The 16,736-nt window shown below is 40.0% G+C and overlaps 1 protein-coding gene across 1 annotated transcript in view; it reads left to right on the forward strand.

Moving 5' to 3' along the window:
• LOC126170759 (WD repeat-containing protein 76-like) overlaps window positions 1-16,736 on the forward strand; it is a 185,287-nt gene that overhangs the window by 47,307 nt on the left and 121,244 nt on the right. Inside the window, exon 3 of the mRNA XM_049920750.1 lies at window positions 2,621-2,740. Coding sequence (XP_049776707.1) covers window positions 2,621-2,740 — 120 coding nt within the window. The remainder of the gene's footprint in view (window positions 1-2,620; window positions 2,741-16,736) is intronic.

Consider the following 16,736-nt stretch of genomic DNA (forward strand, 5'->3'; position numbering starts at 1 on the left):
TACATGGCATCATGGAGAAAACATATCTCTTAAAATTTCTCAATTTTCTGAATGATATTAATTCTAATATAAAGTGCACTATGGAAAAAGAAAAAGGCCAAATTTCATTTTTGGATGTACATTGACAGTGTCCATTCTTCGTGTTTTTCCTGGGACAGTCCTGTTTTTTCCAAAATGTTCCACTGTCCTGAAAAATGTTTTTGGGAAGCTCAAATGTTGTGCTCTTTTTAATCCCCTTGGTTAAGGTATTTTACGCTACTGGATGTTTGATTTGCAATTTATTACTGTGTGTTGTCAAGTGTATATGCTAGGGAGAGTCACTTTTTATCACTGGTAGTGGTGAAACTGCAGAATGTACATAGTGCAAATCAAACTTTGCTATTGATGTAGTGGAAAGTGTGACATTGTGAAACACATTAAAACTAAGAAACATTGCATGAGTACACACGAAAATGCACCTATTGATGAAATACATAAGTGAAAAGTATGACAACAGTGTGGCAGAATAATATTGTAAAAAATAATTTGGGATCATGAGAGCCCATGATGCAAAGGTAAACTTCTGTGTGTATTAAGTTTTATGAATACAGTATTTTTGTTCTTTTTTCCTTAATGATCATAGGCCTGTTTATGAACTTTCTAAAATTACGTTTTTTTAAATAAAAATGAAATGGATGTCCTAAAGTACATGTACTCAGAAAACTTGATGGGACTTCAGGGCACAGTGTCTGCAGAAAGCCCACTCAAATGGGTAGATACCGCTACAGAAATTAGTCACCATCCTCTGCAGGAAACAGAAGTGATCAAAACATTGGTGGACAGGGCTAAAAGAGTATGTGAACTACAATACTTGAAGGATGAGCATAATCAATTATGATCTGTTTTTGGCTGAAATCAGTACTCTGGCAAAGAGACCTAGGGCACTACATTCTAAAAGTTCTGGAGTTCCTAGTGAAAAAGAAACAGCTACAGGGAAAGTTTTCCTCCCATTTGCAAAAACAGTCAGAGGTCGCACCAGCAGAGTATTCAGAAGACATAATATTAAAATATTGTTCAAGCCAACAAAAAAGTTGTCCGAATATTTCAACATTGTGAAGGGCCTATGCCTCTGCTTTCCACAGCAGGAGTATATGAAATCCCTTGCACATATGAGCTCATCCTGTACAAGGTTTTCCAGTAGCAATGCTCCTAAAGACCTTCCACCTACTTCCCTTGGAATGTGCTCACCGTGTATTCCTGTGCACTCCTAATTGGTTAGTACCCAGACCATGAATTGGAACTGATCAGTCTAAAGGACGAATGACTATCTCCAGTCAGGAACAGTATTCATTGCAAGTGTTGTGTAGTGTTTTCATGGCAGAGCTGACAGCTATTAATGACAAATTGACTGATGTTACTACTGGCATTCTATGATATATGCTGTTCACAATCTTCTCTCTGACCTTAGTTACACTACCTCCTCAGTTGTCTTGCTCTGGGTTTCAAGTCAAGTGAGTATCATGGGAAGTCAACTTCACAACTGCTAACATTAGCTTTAAATGATCCGAAGCACAGATTAAGTAGCGGCACAAACAGGAACTAATCACTAAGTGATGTAACATACGGTTGGCTACCGACTCCACTAATAAACTCAAGACTGTCAAGGACACTGTGGCTGCATAATGTTCTTGTTGTGTCCTTCCTAGATGGAATCCACTGTCCTATGTCACCTCCATACTGGATGAACCCTTAATTTTATCTTATTTAATGAGGTACCCACTCATAGTGATTACGGGGCAGATACGGATATTAGCTCACATCCTGGTGAAACGTCCCATCCTTCTGTCTCTCCATGCCAAGCGTTCTGGTCTGATTATTGGTATGTAATGTTAGCATAAGATGTACATACAGTGAAACTGGTTTCTCGTTTCCTTTGAGAAAGTGATTTTTATTCTTGGATTTAATGTTTCGAACTGCTTTTGGGGTAGAGGTGGGATGGTCGGAAATACAGTATCTCTCGTCACAAGCTGAGACCTGGGGTATTGTGGACTTGACCCACCCATACACATATTGACATGGTGATTTCCCTCAGCATATTTTGCTGTTGTCAGTCCTACTGATGTTCATAACGTTTTTAGACTTCTTATTTCCACTGTTATTGATTTTTTGACTAGAAGGAATTACTAATTCTGTTACTTTCACACCCTGCATTGGACGACCAGGGAGTTGGACACAGGGGAGGTGCCTCTCCCTGCAGATGAGCTCTGTCAGTTCTCAGACCTGTAGATTGGCCCAACCTCTGTAATTTTATTTCCCTTCAAGTTATTTCTAGCATTAATGTTGCTTTCAGTGCCTATTTTTACCATTGCTACATAATCTTAAAATTTGTTTGATTTCTGGTTGATGTGATGAACTCGAAGTGGACCACGCCCACTGACTGATCAACATACCAACCAGTTTGGAATTTTCCATTCAACATTGAGTCATTTAAAAAAAACCAACATTGTGTCATTCCTTCAGAAAATCATTCAATTTCTTACATAATTTGATGTTTCATACATTTCAACTTTGAATTTATTGATTTTCTAATGATTGTTGTGTAAGAATGGAGATGTGAAATAGAAGTATTTAATGCTTTCAGGGACATAGGTGTCACAACAGCTAAAGAAGAAGTCCAAGAGGTCATTGATAAAATTAAAGCAGTAAACAAGGAGAAAAAAATATCAATAAAAAGCTATGTAACCCGTACTCGGGAATCACTGTAAGTATAGCTACCAATTGCAATACTGATTTTTAATTTTTTTTTCAGCAATTAAGAATTATATGCTGTACATAATATCAATACATTTCATTGATCATTAAATGAGTTTTGAGAGGTAGTGGTGGTGAGCTCAAGAAGTTGTTTACAATAGTTGAAAATTAGTTGTAGCTGCTAGTGCTCAGTGTTTGTTTGCAACCCATACTGTCTCTAAATTCATGTTGTACTGGGATTTGGCCAATTGTCTTTGTAGTTCTGACTGAATTTTAATCTCCCCCTCTCCCCTACCCACTTTCTGTGGATTTATGTATGTTGTTTTAACCAATATTTCTAAGATCTCAATAAATGCTGATCAATAGTGGTGGCCTGTAAATCATGTATGTTCGAATGTGTGTTTGAAATTAGTCTACCAATTTGCATAAGAGTCGGTGTGCAGATAACAGAATATCAAATTGTTTTGATGCAGTTTTAATTTTGGGATCTGAATTGTGCTTCTGAAATGCACCAGTGAGCCAAAACACTGTGTGACCACTAACATAGTAGTGGGTTGGTCTAACTTTGGAACGAAAAGTAGTTAGTCTGTATGGCATGGATTCTACAGGTTCTTGGTAGGTTACTGGATGTATGTGGCACCAGACATCTATGCACAGGTCACACAATTCCCTTAAATTACTGTCCTGTGACGTGTGTGAGGAGCTGAAGCCTGTTAGTGTCTAGGTCAGTTCCATCAGGTTCAGACCAGGCAAATCTGATGGCCAAGACTTTAGTATGAGTTTGATACCATGCTCCTCAAACCACTGTAGCACAATTCTGATCTTGTGACACTGACAGTTATCTTGCTGGGAGACGACTTTGGTATTGTGGAGGACATATAGCATGCAGGGATGCAGGTGGTCTGCGATGATCTTCACATAATCCTCAGCTGTCATGGTGTCTTTGGTTACTACCATAGGTCAAAAGAAAGCTCAGGTGAATGCCCATACGACGTAATACTGACTCCCATTGGCATTTGTCCATGGCATTAGGAAGCAGCCATTTGCATGTTTAATGGCACATCTGGACATAACCATAGACATGTTCTAACAAGAAACGTTATACATCCAATCGAGTGACATGTTTCCATTGATTCAGAGTCCAAACTTGATGAACTTGTGCCCACTGCAGTCGTAATGGACAATGTCATTAGGTCAAGATGCATACATGACAGTGTTGTCTGCAGTGAAGCTCCCTGTTGAGAAATGTGTGCTGAACGTTGTGTTCCAAAACACTTCGCTTGTACCAGCATTCTACTATTTCATCTGTTCTGCCACGATTGCTACATATCGTGCTTTACTGAGTGGGCAATCCTCAGACCTCCACATTCTGTTGTAAGGTGTGGGTGTAAATTGTCTTGTCAGCTTTGGTTTCACCATCTTCCAACCACTTTCCATTGATGCTTAGAATAGTAGCACATGAACAGCTGACCGGCTTCGTTGCTTCTGAGATGCTTGTTCCCAGGTGCCAGGTCATAACAGTCTGACCTTTTGTAAAAGTTGCTCATGTCAATGGATTTCCTCATTTGCAGCATTTTTGGTTGGAATGATTCTTCCTTCTTTTTTTTGCTTAAATTCTTTGCTTACCATATCATATGCCCACAATACCATAGTTAGCATTAAATTCTATTTTGGGTAGTGATCGTAATGTTTTGACTCGTCAGTGTATAATGGCTGCAGCTATTGTCAAATTAAAGTGTAATAATCTGTTTCATTTGTATTGGTTCCAATCTCTGTTGGTCCAGAGGTTTGTTGCCTCAGTGTTGTTGAAATCTACGTACTGAGCTGTAGGGCCTGCAACACAATGTTTTCTCTCGCCAATGAAGAGAATTGGATTGAAAAGATGCCGTCTCGTAGTCTCTCATCTAACCTAGGGATTCGCTGATGTCAATTGTTCTGTGTTAGAACCAAAGCTCTGTACCTCTGTTGACAAGGGCATGTGTGCCACAGTATCGTTTATTACTGGTTAAATACTAGCCATGAATGTTTCTCCCATCACTATCGATCAGATTACTTACATTTAAATAAAATGTCACTGTGGCAATTTGTATTAATGACCATGGCCACAGTGGCGTATGAGAATATAGCAGGCACGAAAACTGAAAGAAAAAAACAACTTTAAAGTTGAAAGTGATGGATGATGACAAAGACTAGAAAAAGGCAAGGTAAGCACTGATACTAAACTTATGATAAAAATTGTCTTCAAGAAGTCATATTTGTTTATCAGAACATTAAGAGAATTGAAATCAAATGTGAAGAAGTGTAAACATTTTCACAAATTCTGTACACCAGAGAGAGGTACGCAACGTTGTTGCTATTTATTGAACTGCTTAGTTACACGATAATACAGCAACACAGTGTATGGACTAAGTCGGCAGCAATACTAAAAATTATCTTTTGTAAATAATAATCTTTCGCCGTTTTTTTTTTTTTTTTGTAAGTTAAGTTCATTTACACAATTTTTTTCTGTTAAAAACAATTAAGGTAGTTACTACCGTTGTTGCTAAATAATTCTCATTTACAAGTCTCATGTACAAACTTGTTTTTATTTCCTGTTATCCAGCATCAAGCCGATCTGAGACATCATGCTACTTCTTCACTTTTCCCATCTTTCCACCATTCTTCTTCTAGAACTGATTTGTTCCAGTCCAGATTCCTTCTTCTTAAACTGGTCTTAATTTAGTCAGACCATCTTGCTGTAGGTCTCCTGCTTGCTGTCAGACTTGGCCTCCATTAGTGTTGCGGTATTCTTATGTTCTCTTCACATGTCCAAACAATTTTAACCTGTTCTTTTCAGTTCTCTCATTCACCTTTTCTACACCAGTTTAGTTCCTAACATCTTCATTTCTCACTCTCTCTGTCTCTCTTTTTTTTCCCCCTAACATACTACTAAGGAATTTCAATTGACTGGCTGGGATTCTACTTGCCTCTTCGTGTTATTGTCCATGTGTGTGATGGATATGTCAGCTGAATGTAAAGTATGTTTCATGCACCACTTACTTACACTTCATTGGAACATCCCTCCCCCTCACACACTGGTAAAATGCATTGCTCTATTGCACCCCTTTGCTAACGTCTTCTCCATTATTGCATTCTCTATTATCACACTTTCTAGACATTAAAAGTTATCCACAATTTCAATGTCCTGTCCTTAAATATTATGTTCCTTGCCTTCTGTTTTCTCCTGGTTACCAACATAGTCATGCTTTTCTCCAGCAGACTGTGTTTGTCTGTATTTCATGTTTTTTTATTTTTTTAGATGTCTGCTTGATTCCATATTTTCCTTTTTTAAATGTGCCTACTTGTTTTTCTACATTTTAACTGTTGGTTCCACATACCACATTATCAGCAGCAAATAGCAATAACTTCATCTCCCTTCCACTACAAGCTTCTCTTCTCTCTCTCAATTTTATCCACTGTGACTATAAATAATAATGGTGCCACCACATTTCCTTGTCTCGGCCCTATAACATTCCTAAACCAATCAGTTCTTCCAACTTGGGTCTGGACATAGCGGAAGCTTTTGTCATAGATCTCTTGAAAAATTTCAGTTGTTTGTTTTCAGACTTCCTTTCGCTCCAAAGTTTCCCACATTTTTTTTTTTTTTTGGAGACACTATCAAATACCTGCACGAAGTCAAGAAATGTCAGCACCATATCTTCTCATACCCTTAATGCCTTTCCATCAACTGTCTCATAGTAAACATTGGATCTACTGCTAAACTACAATGTCAGAAGCCATACTGCTACTCTTCTAACTGGTCTTTGAAATTTTCCTTCACTCTTCTTTCCGGTATCCTCTCCATTATGTTTGCTGCTCGTGATGGATGTGTTCTTTCAATAGGTATCACATACTAATGTCTCCTTTCTTGAATACTGGAATTATTATTCTATTTTCTATTCTTCAGGCACACATTTGAGTCCATGTCCATCTTAGCAATATTTATAACCACAGTAGCCCAGTAGTTTGAGCTGCCTTTATCATCCCCAAACTAATTTCACCTGTCCTAGATGCTATTGCTGTTTTCATTCTCCTAAGTGCTAGTTCTGCTGACAACATTGTAATATCTTTCTCATCTCCCACACCCAGGTCCTCTTGCTGTACCTCTATTTCCTTTTCATTCCTTTTCACATTTAGTAGCTTGTCAAAGTACTCTTTCCATCTTTTTGTTACTTTATCTGGTTTTGTTATTAGCTCCCAGTTTTCCCCTTTTGCCAGCTTTGAGTAAGTGCTTTCCTTCCTCTTACTGCTTGTAATTCTATGCAGTGATTTTTTTTTTTTTACCACCACTAACATCCTTTTCCAGCTCTGATGAATTCCTTCCAACTTTTCTTCTTTTCTTCCACTTCTGTTATTTTCTTGCTTGTTTTAGTGGTATACTCTTTTACTTTCTTCCTTTGTATCTGTGATCTATTCACACCAGACCTTCCTCTTTCTTTTTATTGCTTCCATCACCTGTTCATTTCAGTATGGTGTATCCTTATCCTTCACTCTTCGACACTCTGCCACAGGTGTTATCAGCAGGAAATACGAATGCCTCTTCGGACTTCTCCATTCCTCTTCCACACTTTCACATTTTGTGCTTGGGATTTAAAATGTAACTAACTCACTGAACTTTCCATGTACATTCCAATCTATTATTTTCTACACTTCTCTCTTTCTATCCGCATTTCTCCCATTTTACCCTTCATCATCTTTTCCACCGCTACTCTGTGGTATCCCTCAAAAGCTTCCCTGGGGAGCACTATTACATCCATTAACTCAATGATTTTGCTTTTCCACAAGAAATTAGTCAATGACTGTTTTTCTCCTTGTCTATCACCACTCATATATTATCTTTTTGCTATTTTTCTTCCTGAACCACTTGTTACTCACAGTCAAACCATTTCTTTCACAAAAATCAATCAATTTCCTTTCTTCCTCAGATTTTCCTCATGGCTGGGTATACTAGATCCCTCTTCCTTCCCTAATCTTTCCTTCCCATCTGTGCATATAAGTTGCCCATCGCTATTCTTCCCAGATCCGTAATTTCATTCTCAGATTTCTCTAGGAATTCCTCAATGTTGTTCTCTTTATTTTCTGTCTGTTCTCCATGTTAGGAACAGCCTAAACATACACTGGTAGTAGCTCTAAAATGCCTTTGGGAGTGTCGATCTCATTGTAATAATAGCTTGTATGTGGAATGGTATGGGCATTTACAAATTATTTTATCAGTAATTAGATTTAGAAGTCTTGTAAGTGTTACATTACATTAAACAAAGTCTTTTTAACCATATGTGCTAATTGTCATACAGGACAAGAGTGCAGATTGCTGCTGAATAGCCACAAATGGCAACTGGTACAACGAATGTCAGCATTATTGTCATTTGAGATGCTACACTGCCCACCCTGCTCCTTCCAGAATCTGGAGTACGGAATTTTTAATCATTATAGGATTTTTAAACAATCCTAGAAGTGATGTCCCATGACACCACTGAATCTCTCGTTTGGGGAATTGAAGCAATTGTGATAAACAGATAACTACACAACTTTATGATTACCAGATAACCACACGGTTTTACAAAAAATGCGAAGCACCCAAAAGATAGCGTTGGAGGTCAGTGTAACTTTGTACTTGCGTACACCTCCAGCAGGTTTGTAAATGATTTTAGTTTAATGTGTAGTGTTGTTACCAAGCCTAGTAGGTTGGCTGGTAGAATCTTGCAATGTCCTGATCTGTGGGGCATTTGGATGTGATGCAGGCCCGATAATTGGGCTGCATGGGAATATGAGAGCAGGCATACTCCTCATTGAGGTTTCGGGCATCACGTGTAACCACCGTAAAGGTGAATTACCGCATTGTGCACTAAGCACATTGTTACCATTTACAAATGCCCCATCCATCTGAGAGCAAGTAATGGACTCCTTGCAACACTGTGTCCTCTGGCACCATTGATCAGGTACTAGCAGCAGCCAGAGTAGAGAACTACTGTCCGATGTGTAGGCTGCTGTTTACACCGAAACACAAACAACTGTTTTTGGAATAGTGCCATTACAGGGAAGCACGGACTACAGACAAAAGGAGTCACATTATGGTTCTGCTCTACCCCAGATGACAGTCATTGGCAAGTATGACGGTGGCCTGGGGAGAGATCCCATTCATCCAAGGTTTTGAGAGGCACATCAGTGTTACTCTTTCTGTTATGGTGTGTGGAGCCATGGGGTATGACCTCAGGTACTGAGTGTTAATGACTGAGGAAACTCAGACAGCAATATGGTACGTTACGAACATCCTGCATCGTTGTGTGTTATCTCTCGTTCAACAGTATTGTGGTGTCATGCTAGTCTACAAATGATACTTGACTCAGTGAACTGCCCACGAGATGTTGAGGTACTCCTCTTGCTGGAAGGATCTCCAGATCTGTACATCTGCCCATGAAAGAGGGTACAGTGGCTTGATGATACTCTTCCCAGCTAAATAATCAATGTATCCAGGTCAGAGAGAGCAGCATTGTGATACCATTAAGAGGGGTCATAATGCTAAGTTCTTTTTAAATTAAACAAAATTTTGTAATCATTGAAGTACCACAATCCTCTCATCCATGAAGCTTCATTTTATTTCCTCCTCCCCTGTGGATGATGCCCTTTCTTGTCAATCAGGGCAGCATTTCTAATCAAAGCACAGGGCACAGCCATGATTTAGGCTTTTTGGGAAGGATGATGAAAAAGATACTGCAATAATAGTAGAGCTACAGGCAGTAGTTTGGACCATGACCTGAGTCGTACATTTAAAGATGACATCAGGTGCGCAATGCTGAAAATGCTCTTCACGCTAGTGTCACTCTGAGTGATGAGGGAAGTTCTAAATGATGATGCATTGTATAGGCTGGTGGTAATGCGGTGGTTGTTAATTGCGGAGGGAAGAGGAATATTCACTTAAGAAGATCGATGCTTCGCCCCTCACTATACATGACATGGTCTGCACTTGAATGCTTCAGGTAAGAGGCTACTTGTGTGACTGATTGTCAAAAGCATTTATTATCAATCATATCCAAATGTCTTCTAGTTTTTCCCTGGTTTTAAGGAGATAAATTCAACCAGAAAGCAGAGCTGCAAAATAAATAGTTAAAATTAAAACCTGTACTACAAAATACTGCAACTCCAACATAACCAAGGGTATTAAAGTAACAGTGTTTGGTATTGTCCATCAAAACATCAGAAGGATCATCAATAAGAAGGATATACTTCTCATACCTATACTGGAAAATGAAAGCGTTATGAAATTTCAGATGATTTGTTGTGCATATTGAAACATCATGTGTAAATCACTTCAGTTCCAGTGATTTATCTTGATGCATGCCTTATTAATGTTAATGTATTTCGTGCTAAACAGCTCTTTCAATGCTCTGCTACGACAGTCAATCGGAAAACATACAAACAGTTCAATGGGCACTAGTGGAATGCATTTAAAGTTCATAAAGTAGTTACAGACACATTAAATAAGGTTATGCAGTCTTAGTGTCATTGTTTCAATGTGAATATTGATTTTAAGATAACACTGAACAAGGACATCTAGCTGTACATGATTTGCTTCAGTAATATTGCTCATGAGAATTAAAGGACATCATGTGAAGGGCATTGACTTTTGTGTTTACAGTACTATTACCTTCAGTGGCTTTAAATGTAAAAATGATTGTCACCAAAAACAAACGAAGCAACTTCAAACAGTTATGTACTGATCATGGAAGAAATCTATTGTTTTGCAGCATTGTAGACAATGAGCGAAGAGAGATTTTGAAAAGAATGCTGGTGTGAAATTTATAAAGAACCTATGTACAAAGAAAACTTGGCTCTTTCTCAAACATATCGCTGAAGCACTGTGCCTAGTTCTTCCCTAAAACAAACAGGTATAAAATTGGAAAAAAGCAAGGATGAAAGAAGAATTTCTGATGTAAAAGTATGTTATGCGAGAAAGAGAGAGCTCTACAAAATTCACAGGTCAGGGTAATGCAAGAATTGAAACTCCATAACCACTATTATTGTAAAATCCTCCCGTCTGCTCTTACAAAAGGCAAAAATCCTGCAGAATGCTCAAAAAGTTAAAAAACTGCCACATTAAGGCAAAGTAGTTTAAGAAACAAACAAAAATATGACCCAATAAAACAGCTCACACAAAATAGCTGTGGCAGACATGGTGACATTTCCAAATCATTGGCCACCAAATTCAATTCTCAGTGTAGCAGCAAATGATGCACTCACTACTAAACAACCAAACATACATGGATAAGATTTACTTGTGCAGGCACTAAGTGCACAACTGAAAGACAGTTTCAAACATACAGCTCCTAATGAGATACCAGTATTCGCCAGCTCTAAAAAAAGTAGCATTTTATGGCTGTGATTGTATTTCAAATAGAATATTAAAATCCTGAGCTGAGCTGATATGATTATCTTTAACTTATCTTTGCAAGCAATCCGTGGCTTAGGGCAATTTCGTAACAGACTCAAATGTCAGGTTTGTTTAAAAAATTCCGGAACATTCGTAATTTAGTACCAGTGGTCTGTTAGAGCGAAATGCACACTCCTGTGTTTGATGTGTAACTGTTGGAAGTTTCATTGTTGTATGACTGTTAGTTGTTGTTCAGTGCTGTATTGATCAGAATGTTGTGTCTCACAGTTCGCCAATTTTGAGATGGCAGAGTTTGAGGAGCAATGTGTCTGCATTAAATTTTGTGTGAAACTCGAAAAAGCCTTCACAGAGACACACCAAATGATGCAGGAAGCCTATGGTGAGGAGTGCTTAAGCCATACTCAGTGTTGTGAATGGTTCAGATGGTTTAAAAATGGCCGGATGGAAGTTAAAAATGACCCACGTTCAGGGCGACCTTCGATATCTACCAGTGATACTCATGTCAGTAACGTCAATGAAATTGTGCATGCCAATCAGACTGACTGTCCAAGAGATTGCAGAAGAATCCAACATTTCAGTTGGATCATATCATTAAATCCAAACACAGCATCTTGGAATGCATTGTGTTGTCACAAAGTTCCTCCCTTGAGTTGAGACCAGAAACACCTTTGCCTCCCCAGTTTTCGGCTGCCAAGACCTGCGTTATGCATTTCTGCCGGCGACGAACAGTTCACCCTGAGCTGCGGCTTTATCTTGCTGGTGGACGTCTTGCTGTGGTGGAGACACATCGGTTTTTGGGTGTGGTTTTTGATGCCCGGTTAACTTGGCTCCCACATATTCGGCAGCTTAAACAGATGTGTTGCAGCATCTTAATGCTCTGCGATGCTTGAGCCACACCAGCTGAGGCGCCGACCGCTCTACCCTCTTACGGCTCTACCAGGCATTAATCCAGTCCCATCTGGATTATGGGATCCTGGCTTATGGTTCAGCATCCCCATCTGCGTTGCGGGTCCTGGGCCCAATCCTTCACAGTGGAATCAGACTTACCACTAGTACTTTCCGGACCAGCCCTGTGAACAGCTTACTTGTGGAGGCAGGTGCCCTCCACTGCAGTTACAGCGCCGACGTTTACTGGCCGCTTATGCTGCACGTTTGTAGCTTGCTCGGGCTTCCTAATTATCGTCTCCTATCCCCTCGGTCAGTCATCCATCTCCCAGAACGTTGGGCCCGGTTGGGTTGTATGATCGCGGTCCGTGTCAGAGAGCTTTTCTCAGGGCTTGAGGTTTTTCCCCTTCCACCTCCTTTCCGGGCCCCTCTGCGTACACCCCCGTGGTGCGTGCCTCGCCCTTGCCTTCAGCTCGAATTGGCACAGGGCCCGAAGGACTCAGTCCCTCCGGAGGCCTTCCGCCGCCGCTTTTGTTCCAGTCTTGCCACGTATCAGGGCTCTGGCATTGTTTACACTGATGGTTTGATGGTTGCTGGTCGTGTCGGTTATGCTCTGACTCTAGGGGACCATTAAGAACAATATTCATTGCCGGCTGGCTGCAGCGTTTTCACTGCTGAGCTGGTTGCCATCTTTCGTGCCCTAGAGTATATCCCCTCCTGCTCAGGCGAGTCCTTCGTTATCTGTAGCGACTCCCTGAGTGAGTGGTTTACGAGCTATCGACCAGTGTTTCCCTCACTCTCATCTGGTTCTAGCTACCCAGGAGTCCCTCCATACTCTTGCCAATTGCGGCCGCTCTGTGGTCTTTGTGTGGACCCCAGGCCATGTTGGGATACCCGACAATGAAAATATTGACTGCCTAGGGAAAGAGGCCACCAGTAAACCATCTCTGGACATTGGCTTCCCAGTGACTGATTTGCGAGCAATCTTACGCCGCAAAATTTTCGAACTTTGGGATACTGAATGGCGCAACCTGACCACACCAAATAAACTCCGTCCTATCAAGGAGATGACGGATGTGTGGCGGTCGCCCATGTGAGCCACTCGCAGGGACTCAGTAGTCCTTTGTCGGCTCCGCATTGGCCACACCCACTTGACACACAGCCATTTACTACGCCATGCGGACCCACCTCTATGTCGCTGCGGGTCGGCTTTGATGGTTGTCCACATTTTGTTGGCCTGTCCACTTTTAACTGTGCTCAGGCAGATGTCTGCGCTGCCTCATATGCTCCCTGCCCTTTTAACTGATGACTCTGCTATGGCAGGCTTAGTTTTGCATTTTATTTGGGCAGGGGGCTTTTATCACTTAATTTAGGTGTTTGTCTTTTTTGTGTTGCTTTTGGCCTTTGGCCTTGTGTGATTTTAATTCCTTTTGTCTCTTCTCAGTCTACGTCTTTGTTGTCCTATGTCGTCTGTTGTCATGTCCATTGTTCGTTTTTATTCTGTGTGGTTGTTTTTAGATTTTGGAAAAGGGGGCCGATGACCGTAGCAGTCCGGACCCTTTAATCGCACAAACCAACCAACCAACCTTTGCCTCGCAATCTGTGAAGAGCTTTTGGATCGTGCAATAGAGAATCAGATGTTCCTTAAGAGAATCGTAACTGGTGATGAGACATGGGTCTACTGTTATGATGCTGAAACCAAGGTTCAGTCTTCACAGTGGGTTGGGAAAGGTTCCCCAAGACCAAATTAAGCTCATCAGGTCAGGTCAAATGTGAGAGCCAAGCTGATAGTTTTCTTTGACTTTGAAGGATTAGTTCATCATGAATTCATTCCACAGGGGCAAACTGTTAATTGATGGTACTATAGGGACATGTTGCAATGTTAGAAGGAAATGGTCTGAAATGTGGCAAGACAATTGATGGCTCTTGCATCACAATAATGCACCATCACATTCATCCCAGTTGGTGCATGACTGTAGCACAAAAAACAAATTCACAGTGCTGCTTCATCCTCTGTACACTCCAGATGTGGTCCCTGTGGACTTTTTTTATTTTTTTTATTTCAAAAGTTGAAAACCCCATTGAAAGGATGAAGATTTACAAAGATAGAAGAAATAAAAGAAAATTTGCAGATGGCCTTCGCGCTTTTTAAGTAATAATACCCAGTACGTTGTCCTCGATGGTGAGTGTTCATCGGAGGTGAGGGTATCATCTGGAGTGCCCCAGGGAAGTGTGTTAGGTCCGCTGTTGTTTTCTATCTACATAAATGATGTTTTGGATAGGGTGGATAGCAATGTGCGGCTGTTCGCTGATGATGCTGTGATGTATGGGGAGGTGTCGTCGTTGAGTGACTGTAGGAGGATACAAGATGACTTGGACAGGGTTTGTGATTGGTGTAAAGAATGGCAGCTAACTCTAAATATAGATAAATGTACATTAATGCAGATGAATAGGAAAAAGAATCCCCTAATGTTTGAATACTCCATTAGTAGTGTAGCGCTTGACACAGTCGATTAAATATTTGAGCGTAACATTGCAGAGCGATATGAAGTTGGACAAGCATGCAATGGCAGTTGTGGGGCAGGTGGATAGTCTTCGGTTCATTGGTAGAATTTTGGGAAGATGTGGTTCATCTGTAAAGGAGACAGCATATAAAACACTAATACAATCTGTTCTTGAGTACTGCTCGAGCGTTTGGGATCGCTATCAGGTCGGATTGAGGGAGGACATAGAAGCAATTCAGAGGCGGGCTGCTAGACTTGTTACTGGTAGGTTTGATCTTCATGCGAGTGTTACGGAAATGCTTCAGGAACTCGGGTGGGAGTCTCTAGAGAAAAGGAGGCATTCTTTTAGTGAATCGCTACTGAGAAAATTTAGAGAACCAGCATTTGAGGCTGAATGCAGAACAATTTTACTGCCACCAACTTATATTCCGCGGAAAGACCACAAAGATAAGATAAGAGAGATTAGGGCTAGTACAGAGGCATATAGGCAGTCATTTTTCTCTCGTTCTGTTTGGGAGTGGAACAGGGAGAGAAGATGCTAGTTGTGGTACAAGGTACCCTCCACCACGCACCGTATGGTGGATTGCGGAATATGGATGTAGATATAGAAGAGGTGTATCAGGACTGCTTACAGAAGTGGAAACGGTGTTGGGAATGGTATATCAATTGCGGAGGAGAGTATTCCAAAGGAGTAAAAGGGAAGTGTAAAAATTTTGTGGAGAAAGTTCCAAAATTTTGTGAGCAGACCTCATACTGTATAACAATAATATAGAAAACTGGAGACGAGTCTCTAATTAGAGACCTACTTCATTCTTTCCGATCGTATAGAAATTATTTGAGAATGTGCTGTGTTATAGAATGGAACACACATTTATATGGATTATAATTTAATCAAACAGTGGACAGCTAAGGTTAGAATATGTGGAATATATGAATATAATTTTTTGTGTGTTAAGCTTTCAGATAAAAATAAAAGTAGCCTGCCTTGTATGGAATTTGATACATGAAATAACAGAAAAATAGTAAAATACTGATTGCTTATGTTTTGAAAATTGCAGACTTAATGTGTCATCTATTGAATCACCACAAAATTTTTAAAAAATTTAAAAAATAATCCATACGTGACTTACAAAAGTATTTCATTTGATATGAATTAAGTTGTTGTTCTTATGGCTCCTCTAAAGTATGGTTTATCAGCATGGAATTTAAATACCTAATGGTCGTATGGATACCACTGCGAATTATTCCTCAAGATTTTGCACTGTTTTCTCTACTGGCATTGCTTTCTTGTATTCTGATGCCCAAGTTTGTGAATTTATATTCATGATAATCAGCACTATTGGCAAAAAAGACATTTTGAAGAATAGGTTATTTAAATGGGACTTCAGAAAGTGTTGCTTTGAAAGTTGGAATATTATTGCCATAACTAAGTAATAGCTAGGAAAAAAATCCATTTGTGCTGACTGGTATTCTGTACTCCACCATTCCATCTTGTATCTTTAAATCTTGTAAGTAGTTATCATTTTGTGCATGTGAAAGACAAAAAAAATTGTGTGATATATATATATGAGTCACCTAACATTACCGCTGTATATATTTCGTAAACCACATCAAATACTGACGAATAGATCCCACAGACCGAACGTGAGGAAAGGGGCTAGTGTAATTGGTTAATACAAACCATAAAAAAAAGCACGGAAGTATGTTTTTTAACACAAACCTACATTTTTTAAAAAATGGAACCCCGTTAGTTTTGTTAGCACATCTGAACATATAAACAAATACGTAATCAGTGCTGTTTGTTGCATTGTAAAATGTTAATTACATCCGGAGATATTGTAACCTAAAGTTGACACTTGAATGCCACTCCTCTGCTGTTCGATCGTGTGTATTGGAGAGCACCGAATTACGTAGGGATCCAAAGGGAACGGTGATGGACCTTAGGTACAGAAGAGACTGGAACAGCACATTACGTACATATGCTAACACCTTTTTATTGGTCTTTCTCACTGACGCAATTGTACATTACCAAGAGGGGTGAGGTACATGTACACACGTGGTTTCCGTTTTCAATTATGGAGTAGAATAGTGTGTCCCAACATGTCAGGCCAATAGACGTTCAATGTGGTGGCCATCATTTGCCGCACACAATTGCAATCTCTGTCGTAATGAATGTCATACACGCCGCA

Source organism: Schistocerca cancellata, chromosome 1 (genome assembly GCF_023864275.1).
Source record: "Schistocerca cancellata isolate TAMUIC-IGC-003103 chromosome 1, iqSchCanc2.1, whole genome shotgun sequence".
NCBI classification, from domain to species: Eukaryota; Metazoa; Arthropoda; class Insecta; order Orthoptera; family Acrididae; genus Schistocerca; species Schistocerca cancellata.